The following is an 11,095-nucleotide window of genomic DNA, read 5'->3' on the forward strand; positions in this document are numbered from 1 at the left end:
CCAAGCTGCTTCTTTGTGAATGCGGGACCCCTTCCTCAAAGGCAAAGAGAAAATGCCCCCATCTCAAAAGTACACTCCATGATCACAAGACCACCTCCGCGATCATGATGAAGAACCTGACACCAGCAAATATCTACAACACTAAAAATGCTTCGGATGGTCCGAAACTCAGCCAAGCCACCCCGGTCCTTGCGCTATCATATTAACAATCCATAAACATTACCCTGATATATCCAAAGCTTAAAAAAAGTTACAATAACATCACATCTACGAATGAAAGATCAAATCACAAGTTGAACCTCTTTTAAGTTCAAGAACTTCTGTGCCTCTAACCAAGCATCTGATTCAGGTCTAAACAATCTGGATCGCTACCAAACATCGCACAAAAGTTCCATACAACAACACAAACCTATTATCAAGTTCCGGAACAAAAATCAGAATACAATATAATTAAAGTTAATTGCAAGGCCTCGTTAAAAAAATTTTAATGATTGAAGATTTTAAAGTGCGCTAACGGTAATTGGGAATAACATGTTCGAGCATTAAACGAGACCCATAGGATAGAACCATATTACTTTGAAATGAAAAATATATGTTTAAGGTGCGTTGAAACATACTAAGGAGTTTTGTGAATGGCAAGAATTCGTGTGGAACAAGTTAGAAATATTAAGTGGAAAGGATGTCTCAATTCGCACAAGATAATAATTCAACCGCATGCTGCTACCAAACTATAACGACTTAGGAGGTTATGTACCTACAAAATTAAATCCCTTTGAGTCTAGTTTATAACTCTTCAAACCATTCGTCATTTGGACACTCCTACAAAAAGTTATGTTCAAATTCCCAAAGGTTGGAAAAATGTGACCGTGCTATAACCCTCGCGAAGCCAGGTCTGTAGCGCGCTAGACCGTTCTATAACTCTCGTGAAGCCAGGTCTGTAGCACGCTAGACCATGCTATATCCCTCGCGAATCTTGGTCTGTAGCTCGCTATAGACCGTTCCTAGCCCGGTCTGTAGCCCGGTCCAGATTTGTTAGGGTCCATTTTTCTAATTTCATAACCCAACCCTAGTTCCTATAAAATGATCTTAAGGTCATTTTGGAGGGATAATCTGATGCTTTTAGACAGGGGAAAGTCCCCTAGAGTGAGAGGAGGAATTCATAAGCCCTTGTTCATTAAATCTTGCTCAAGCCTTGAAATCCAAAAAATAATCCCTCAAGTTCTTCATCTAAGAAGCGAAAATGGAGAAGACTTTCATCATGATCAAGCCTGATGGTGTCCAACGTGGCCTGGTTGGTGAGATAATTGGAAGATTTGAGAAGAAAGGATTCTCTTTGAAAGGCTTGAAGCTCATCACCGTGGATCGTGCCTTTGTTGAAAAGCATTACTCAGACTTGTATGCTAAGCCTTTCTTTAATGTGCTTGTTGATTATATTATCTCTGGCCCCGTTGTTGCAATGGTCTGGGAAGGTAGGGGTGTAGTTATCACTGGTAGGAAGATCATTGGAGCAACAAACCCATTGGAGTCTTCTCCCGGTACCATCCGTGGTGATTATGCTATTGATATTGGCAGTAACGCTATTCATGGAAGTGATGCAGTTGAGAGTGCAAGGAAGGAAATTCCTCTTTAGTTCCCCGAAGGAGTTGCAGAGTGGCAGAGCAGCCTTCACTCTTGGATCTATGAGTAGAAAAGTTTTATGACTTTATAACTCTATTAATTGGCATGCCTGTTTTTAGTTGTCACTTATGAATTTTCGATGTCATTTGAGTCTAGAAGTTTGGTGTTTGAGGTTTAAAAAAAATTAGGTAAGGTTCCATACCCTAGTTTTTAATTTCGAATATGGGTAGAAGATGGTTGATTAAGAGTATCATTCTTGGGTTTAAGAGTATTATTTATACATGCATGTACCAATAAGGTTTGTGGGAAGATTTTTGAGCTCAAATGGGTAAAGATTGGGTTGTGAAGTGAAGGAAATCTTATGGAAGAACCTTATAACCAATTTGCACACATAGTGTTTGATAAAATGCTCAAATGAGCTAAAACCATGAATATTTTCTTAATTATGGTTCAATTTTGTTATGTCTCAAACTAGATTGGGATTTCTAGGATTTTCGAAACGTCGTAGTAATTTAAGGAAAGCTCAAAGCGAGGTATACTGGCTAAAATTTCTCTCTTGGAATTAAATTCCATGATGTTCCCGTAAGTTCCAAGTATGGTTGTCTCAAGTTCCTTATTCTATGTTCCGAGTTGTTCCCAATAAATTCGATTGTCCCGAATAAGAAAAGTGATGAGAATTATGTAATCAAAACTTGTCTCAAATGTTCCTATCACATTATGTTACCCTTTGGGAATATGTTCAAGAATGATATGTGAATTAAAATGCTATGTCTTTGAGACGTGTTCCAAATGAAGGTTATGATTCCAAATTGTGTGACAAAATCTCAATATTCCTAAGACTCTTAATTGCTCATATGTGTACCTAAAATATTAATTTGAAAATGTCTTATTGTTGATAATCTATAAAGATGGTTGGAAGTGAAATAAATGAATTGGGGATATAGAGTGTGGCCAACGTGCCAAGAATTTAAATTATGATTGTGGCTACTAGTGCAAATGATTTGCAAGGATGCGATAAAAAATATGAAATGAGCCTCGACTCAATTGTTTAAAAACGATTTCGAAAATAGAGTTGCCTAAAAGCTTTTGAACTCAATTTATGCCCATAAGTGGCTGCTTTAACAAATGCTTTGCTTAATAAATATATCCAGTGTGATTCGAGTTCTTACATACTCATATGTTGAAGTTGTACATTGTCATTTCTGGGGAAGAGTATTGCAAGAATAAATGGCGTATTGATTGTTTTTTATTTTGATGTGTGTTTCTATTGCTGGTTGGTATGCCCCATTCTATGGGAAGAATCTATTTGTGTTTAAAGTTCCTATTACAAATGGATTTGAAGTATATAATTTCTGAAATATTCTATATGTTGGTATTTGATGGTGATCTTTGAAATTGAAAGAGGTGAAAGTGTGGAATATCAAATATGTCCATCGTGCCAGAAATAAAAAAAATCTTGTGAATGGCCAAATGAGCCAAGAAAATATTGTCGTTGTGAATGACTGGAAATACTAATGAAAATTTATACAATGTCAAAGATGTTGAGGTGAGTACAATTGTATTTATGTTACCTCTGTGTGCAAATCAAATCAAAAATATTTTTGGGAGCATCATTAGCAATACCGAGGAAGGGTGGGTCATAAGACCCATACCTAAAACTACACGTGCCGGTGTAGGGGTGGATTGTGATTATTCCCCTTATTTGGGATAAAATTGAAATATTTATGAAATTGTGATTTTATTCCCCTTAATTAGGATGAAACTGGTAATAATTGTTGATTGGAAAAGTCAACCCACACGGCATATGTGGAAAGAAGGCCTAGCTGATCGGGTGGAGATCGGATACCATGTTGCACACATGGTGGTACTACTCTTGGTAATAACTTTCTTTCGCATCACCTGTCAAATCACATTGTTTATGGGGAGATGGCCTAGCCGTTCGGACGTGATCGGACTTCGTGCTAACAAAGAGGTGGTATATCGGTGCTAATGATCTCCCAACCAAAATTGTATATGAAGTTCGTATTTTGAAAAATTATTATGTTTTAACTGGACATTTAGATATTGTTGATTATGACTTGTTGTTTCTATGTGTTGCCTTTTCTTGTATAGGCGTTCTATTTTGAAAGAGAAATTTTAGCTATGCATACTAGTGTTATTCGATAGTACTAACGTCCCTTTTGTCGGGGGCACTGCATCTTTAATGGATGCAGGTGATTCTAAAGCAGGCGGCATTGATCAGTGATAGCAGTACATTCTTTTCAACTGATTTGGTGAGCCCCACTTCATTTCGGGGTCATATATCTTTTGTTTCTCATGTACTTGTTTTTGAGGTATAGCCCGGACCTTGTTGCCGGCATTCACATATTACTCTTCTATTGTACTTAGAGGCTCCATAGACAGGTTGTGGGTTGTGGTTGATGTTGAGAATTGAATTAGAAATGTTGGTATTTGGAAATCATGTTTTTCATTAATTCTATAAACTCGTAATATTTTGGAAATTATGAATGAAGCTGCTAATGGGAATGAAAAGGAAGTTTTTAATAAAATATTTTCAGTGTTAGATTAATGGAGTATCTCCTCTTTATTCATGGATGAGTTTGGGTAGATGAAAATCTAACAAGCTTGCTCGGCCGGGTTCTCTCGGTTAAGCGTCGGTCGCGCTCCCCGAGTTTGGGGCGTGACAAACTTGGTATCAGAGCCTAAGGTTTTAAAGTGTCCTAGAATGTCTCAGAGCCATGTCTAGTAGAGTCCTTCTTATCGGTGTGTTGTCGACCACATCTATAATGAGGAGGCTACATAGACATTTAGGAATTTCATACTTCTTTGATACGCCAGATCGTGCGATAGAGCTCAAGATAGGAAGCTAAATTCCTCGTCATGTCTCATTTTCCATATGAGTAACCCACAAGTTTGAGGCATCGAGGAGGAAATGAAAGAACCAGTTTCTAGGGGAAATGTCCCTATTCCTATTAATGTCACCACGCCACTAGATCATATGGTGAGATAACCTAAGAAACGAAAGAGGGTTATTTGTACCAATAAGCTGGAATGTTTGATATGAAATAATAGCCACTCGAGTTTATGTTGGATGATTCTTGAAATATGTTATGGTTGTGGATATAGGGGGCACAAGAAGAACAAATGCCCTAGGTTGGATACACCCATCCCAATCTACCCAATGTGCGGGAATAAACATTTGGCGTCATGTTGTGAGTATGCTCAGAAGCGTGTTAGGGGTGGTAGATTTGGGAAATTCCAAAGGTCCATACAATGAGCTATTGTAGAGATTGTTACTCCTGCCATGAAGGCTGGGAGGAAGACTAAGGGGAATGCTTATGATGTATGCAAAAAGGGTAAATATCAGATAAGTGGGGCGAGTCAATTTAGTGTACCCCATCCTCGTTGTGTGAAGTGTATGAGATTTCATTCGTGGGTGTGTCACTATGGTACTAATGTATGTTTTGGATGTGGAATAGAGGGGCATCAATTAAGGTACTGCCCTGTCAATCTAAAGTCATCAAGTAAGTCACTCCTTAGTACATCATTATGAACACCGCATTATTTTCCTTGTTGTATATGTACATCCATATTGAAGAGGCCTACATAAATATGGTCTTAACCAAAATGTTGAATCACAAAATATTGCATGTACTTACTTTCTGGATGAGACGCATTATTCATGAAGCCACTCTTTCACAAATTCTCTTATTTACAACCTCCTGTGGAATTACGCTCTATAATTATGTCCTTCAAATTGAGTTATAACTCTAGGATTAATACTTCCCACTTGCTTCCCTAAATTCTCAACAAGGGACTATACCTGATGAATTTCTTATAGAATGTTTTGATTCAAATGGATAACATCGGCTCACTTGTGCTTATGCATGGACAGTCATAAAGTTTACTTATGTGGTATCAAATCCAATGTAAAGCAGCCTAGTGTTGAGATCCTTCTTGAGCCAATCTTTTTCTCTCTGGTGTATGTGGCTCCTATGGTTTGAACAATCACTTTGTTCCTTTGTGTATATTATCATGAATCCTTTTCACCGTCTAGTAACATAAGAGCATATCTCAGCACCTATCATATGTGTAGCTGTCAATTGAAAGGGGTAACTTGTCCGCATAAAAGTTTCTGGGAAATTTGAGATTTTCACAAATTCGTCGTATATCTAGTCCTCTCATATAGGATCAACTATTGGCAAAGGTTAAGTTGTGAGAATGATAATAATCTCACAAGTGTTCGACTTCTTTTTCATCCTCATGGGCTTGTTGCATAGATCCCTTGTGCTAGAACCTGTTAAGAGAATAATGCAATTTCATGTATTTTAAAACCCATATCACATTCAGGGTACCAGAATATTCTCATTTCGAGTTAAATTGATTTTTCCTACATTATCAATGCCTACAAGGCAACTCTATGCTTCATTTGTTGAATCGATGATTTTGTCATAATGATTAATCGTGGAAGCACTATTAGTGGCCACCCTTATGTCTCTTAGAATATAACCTCTTAAAATACCCTTTTCGGCATGTTAATGGATTTTGAATAATTCCAGCCCAATCTCAGACCTCGTTGTTCCTATTTATAGTAAGCTATGGGGGTTGAAGGTTCAAACATGTCAAAGAAGCATCATCATCCAGTGATCAAATATAATGGATAGGAAGTTTTCTGGTCATATTCAAGCTAAGCACATCTTAGAGTAAGTGCTGGAGGTCGCCATAGGTTTAGTTTGGGTGTTCGGCGTAGGGGTTTAGAGTTGAAGAAAGTGAACAGGTTATTCTCAAGATTTTCACTATGAATATGTTGGGTGAATTGTTAAGGAAGGTAAAGTATGTGTAGTCACATTAGGCTTTATGAAATCTTGAAGGAAATAGGCCAAGCTATGAGTATGATATTTCCCCTATTATTGTCCACCGTGTACACGGTGTATCATATGTCTATGTCTATTAAAGTAGTTGTAAATCCTTTGTCTATCATTCCGGTGAAAGCTAGTGAAGGTGAAGTTAAAGGATAATTGGATTGTGAGGGGTATCTATTTTCCATCCTTGTTAGATAAGTCCGAGAGTTGAGATTTCCTCCGTTAATAGGTTATGACGAAGTCTGTAAGTCTAGGATGCCACCTTGAGGTCCAAAAGTGTTAAGGAAAAAAAATGTTCTCACTTGAGTGTATAGTCAAATGATTGTGGATCGAAAGGCACTTTATATGTGTTATGATTTAAATATGTGCAGCTCATGTCCAGATATCACTTTTGTTAATATGATGCATGTAATATTGAGATTAATGTTGTTGATATATATTGTGATGCTTTGTGGAGTTGTGGATATGTTGTTAGGACTGGTTTTGGTAATTCTCTAACAGGTAGATAGGCTCGAATACAAAGGAAACTTTGTCGAAAATTTTGAAAAATTTGGGAGTTAGTCAAATTTGGGAGTTTGAGATGTGCGAAAGAGGAGATGTGTTAAATTAAGTGTCTGGGGACGGATTCTACTCCTCATTCGAGGACGAATGATCCTAAGCGGAGGAGAATGTAAGGCCCCGTTAAAAATTTACTGATGATTGAAGATTTTAAAGTGCGCCAACGGTATTTGGGAATAACGTGTTCGAGCATTAAACGAGACCCATGAGATAGAACCACATTATTTTGAAATGAAAAATATATGTTTAAGGTGTGTTGAAACATACTAAGGAGTTTTGTGATTGGCAAGAATTCGTGTGGATCAAGTTGAAAACATTAAGTGGAAAGGATGTCTCAATTCGCACAAGATACTACTTCAAACACATGCTGCTACCAGACTATAGCGACTTTGGAGGTGATCTACCTATAAAATTAAATCTCTTTGAGTCTAGTTTCTAACGCTTCAAACCGTTTATCATTTTGACACTCTTACAAGAAGTTATGTTCAAATTCAGAAAGACTGGAAGAATGTGACTGTGCTATAACCCTCGCGAAGCCAAGTCTGTAGTGTGCTAGACCATGCTATAACCCTCGCGAAACCAGGTCTGTAGTGCGCTAGACCATGCTATATCGCTCGTGAAGCCTGGTCTATAGCTCGCTATAGACCGTGCCTAGCCTGGTCTGTAGCCCGGTCCGGATGTTTTAGGGTCCGTTTTTCTAATTTCATAACCTGACCCTAGTTCCTATAGAACGATATTAGGGTCATTTTGGAGGGATAATCTAATTGTTTTAGAGAGGGGAAAGTTCCCTAGAGTGAGAGGAGTAATTCCTAAGCCCTTGTTTATCAAATCTTGCTCAGGCCTTGAAATCCAACAAGAAATCCCGCAAGTTCTTCATCTAAGAGGTAATGTTCCATACCCTAGTTTTTAATTTCGAATTTGGGTAGAAGATGGTTGATTAAGAGTATCATTCTTGGGTTTAAGAGTATTATTTATACATGCATGTACCAATAAGGTTTGTGGGAAGATTGTTGAGCTCAAATGGGTAAAGATTGGGTTGTGAAGTGAAGGAAGTCTTATGGAAGAACCTTATAACCAATTTGCACACATAGTTTTTGATAAAATGCTCAAATGAGCTGAAGCCACGAATATCTTCCTAACTATGGTTCAATTTTGTTATGTCTCAAACTAGATTGGGATTTCTAGGATTTTCGGAACGTCGTAGTAATTTAAGGAAAGATCAAAGCGAGGTATGTTGGCTAAACTTTCTCTCTTGGTATTGAATTACATGATGTTCCTGTAAGTTCCAAGTATGGTTGTCTCAAGTTCCTTATTCTATGTTCCGAGTTGTTCCCAATAAATTCGATTGTTCTAAATAAGCAAAGTGATGAGAATTGTGTAATCAAAACTTGTCCCGAATGTTCCTATCACATTATGTTATCCTTTGGGAATGTGTTCAAGAATGATATATGTATTAAAATGCTATATCTTTGAGTCATGTTCCAAATGAAGGTTATGAAGCCAAATTGTGTGAGAAAATCTCAATATTCCTAAGACTCTTAATTGCTCATATGTGTACCTAAAGTCTTGATTTAGAATTGTTAATAATCTATAAAGATGGATGGAAGTGAAATACGTAAACTGGGGATATAAAGTGTGAGAAACGTGCCAAGAATTTAAGTTATGATTGTGGCTAGTAGTGCAAATGATTTGAGAGGATGCGATAAAGAATATGAAATGAGACTCGACTCAATTGTTTATAAACGATTTCGAAAATAGAATTGCCTAAAAGCTTTTGTACTCAATTCATGCCCAAAGTAGCTGCTTTAACTAATGCTTTGCTTTATAAATATATCCAGTGTGATTCGAGTTCTTACATACTCATATGTTGAAGTTGTACATTATTTTTTTGGGGGAAGAGTATTGCAAGAATAAATGGTGTATTGATTGTTTTTTATTTTGATGTGTGTTTCTATTGCTCGTTGGTATGCCCCATTCTTTGGGAAGAAATAATTTGTGTTTAAATTTCCATTACAAATGGATTTGAAGTATATAATTTCTAAAATATTCTATATGTTGGTATTTGATAGTGATCTTTGAAATTGAAAGAGGTGAAAGTGTGGAATATAAAATACGGCTATCGTGCCAGGAATAAAAACAAAATCTTGTGAATGGCCAAATGAGCCAAGGAAATATTGTCGTTGTGAATGACTAGAAATACTAATGAGAATTTATACAATGTCAAAGATGTTGAGGTGAGTACAATTGTATTTATGTTACCTCTATGTCCAAATCAAATCAAAAATATTTTTGGGATCATCATTAGCAAAACCGAGGAAGGGTGGGTCATAAGGCCCACACCTGAAACTACATGTGCCGGTGTAGCGGTGGATTGTGATTATTCCCCTTATTTGGGATGAAATTGAAATATTTGTAAAATTGTGATATTATTTCCCTTAATTGGGATGAAACTGGTAATAATTGTGGATTGAAAAAGTCAACCCACACGGCATATGCGGGAAAATGACCTAGCTGATCGGATAGAAATCGGATGCCATGTTGCGCACATAGTGGTACTACTCTTGGTAACAACTTTCTTTCGCATCACCTGTCAAACCCCATTGTTCGTGGGGAGATGGCCTAGCTGATTGGGTGTGATCGGACTCCGTGCTAACAAAGACGGTGGTATATCGGTGCTAATGATCTCCCAACCAAAATTATATGTGAAGTTTGTATTTTGAAAAATTATTATGTTTTAACTGGACATTTGGATATTGTTGATTATGACTTGTTGTTTCCATGTGTTGTCTTTTCTTGTATGGGCATTCTATTTTGAAAGAGGACTTTTAGCTATACATACTAGTACTATTTGACAGCACTAACGTCCCTTTTCCCGGGGGAACTGCATCTTTAATGAATGCAAGTAGTTCTACAGCAGGCAGCATTGATCAGTGATAGCAGTACACTCCTTTCAGCGGATTTGGTGAGCCTCACTTCATTTCGGGGTCGTGTATCTTTTGTTTCTCATGTACTGTATTTTGAGGTATAGCCGGGGCCTTGTTGCCCGCATTCACATATTACTCTTCTATTGTACTTAGAGGCTCTGTAGACAGGTTGTGGGTTGTGGTTGATGTTGGGAATTGAACTAGAAATATTGGTATTTGAAAATCCTGTTTTTCATTAATTCTATAAATTCATAATATTTTGGAAATTATGAATGAAGCTGCTAATGGGAATGAAAAGAAAGTTGTTAACAAAATATTTTTAGTATTTGATTAATGGAGTATCTCCTCTTTATTCATGGATGAGTTTGGGTAGAAGGAAATCTAACAGGCTTGCTCGGCCGGGTTCTCTCGGTTGAGAGCCGGTCGTGCTCCCCTAGTTTGGGGCGTGACATTAACTACAGAACAAATTTAAGAACTCTCCAATACTTTATATGTCCAACTTTCGGAAAATGAGCTCAAAATCTTCTAAGAATCTCGAAATTCAAATCCGAAAATATGACTAAGTGTTCCAATTCACTCCCGAACCCTATGAAAGCCAAATTGCCCATCCCCGAAAGTCACAAATCATCAAATACATGTATGGGAAACATCAAATAGGGGAATGTGGTTCAAAAACTCAAAACGACCGGTCGAGTCGTTACATTCTCCGCCCCTTAAACAAATGTTCGTCCTCTGACGAGTTTAGAAATGTACCTGAACTGCTGAAAAGATGAGAAAATCTGCTCTGCATATATGATTCGGTCTCCCACGTAGCCTCCACGATATATTGGGATTTCCACTGAACCTTCACCAATGCAATATCTTTAGACCTCAACTTCTGAACCACTCTACAAAAATGACCACTTGTTCTTCTTAGTAAGCCAGACTCTCATCTAATTGCACTATGTTGAGTACATGCGACCTATCTTCATGATACCTCTGAAGAATAGAAACATGAAACACCTATAAACCCCTGAAATATTAGGAGGCAAAGCAAGTCTTTAAAAAACCTCGCCAACTCTCTCCAATACGCCAAATGGACCAATAAACCTCAGGCTCAACTCTCCCTTCTTCCCAAACCTCATCACATCCTTC

General features: G+C 37.5%; 1 protein-coding gene across 1 annotated transcript; it reads left to right on the forward strand.

Annotated features, from left to right (window-relative positions):
- Positions 1 to 1,228: 1,228 nt before the first annotated feature.
- LOC107768706 (nucleoside diphosphate kinase 1-like) lies at positions 1,229 to 1,692 on the forward strand. Its single transcript, XM_016587849.2, has one exon. It carries the CDS (start codon positions 1,241 to 1,243, stop codon positions 1,628 to 1,630), a length of 390 nt encoding a protein of 129 aa, XP_016443335.1. The 5' UTR covers positions 1,229 to 1,240; the 3' UTR covers positions 1,631 to 1,692.
- The last annotated feature ends 9,403 nt before the right edge of the window (positions 1,693 to 11,095 follow it).

Source organism: Nicotiana tabacum, chromosome 9, assembly GCF_000715075.1.
Source record: "Nicotiana tabacum cultivar K326 chromosome 9, ASM71507v2, whole genome shotgun sequence".
Taxonomy (NCBI): domain Eukaryota; kingdom Viridiplantae; phylum Streptophyta; class Magnoliopsida; order Solanales; family Solanaceae; genus Nicotiana; species Nicotiana tabacum.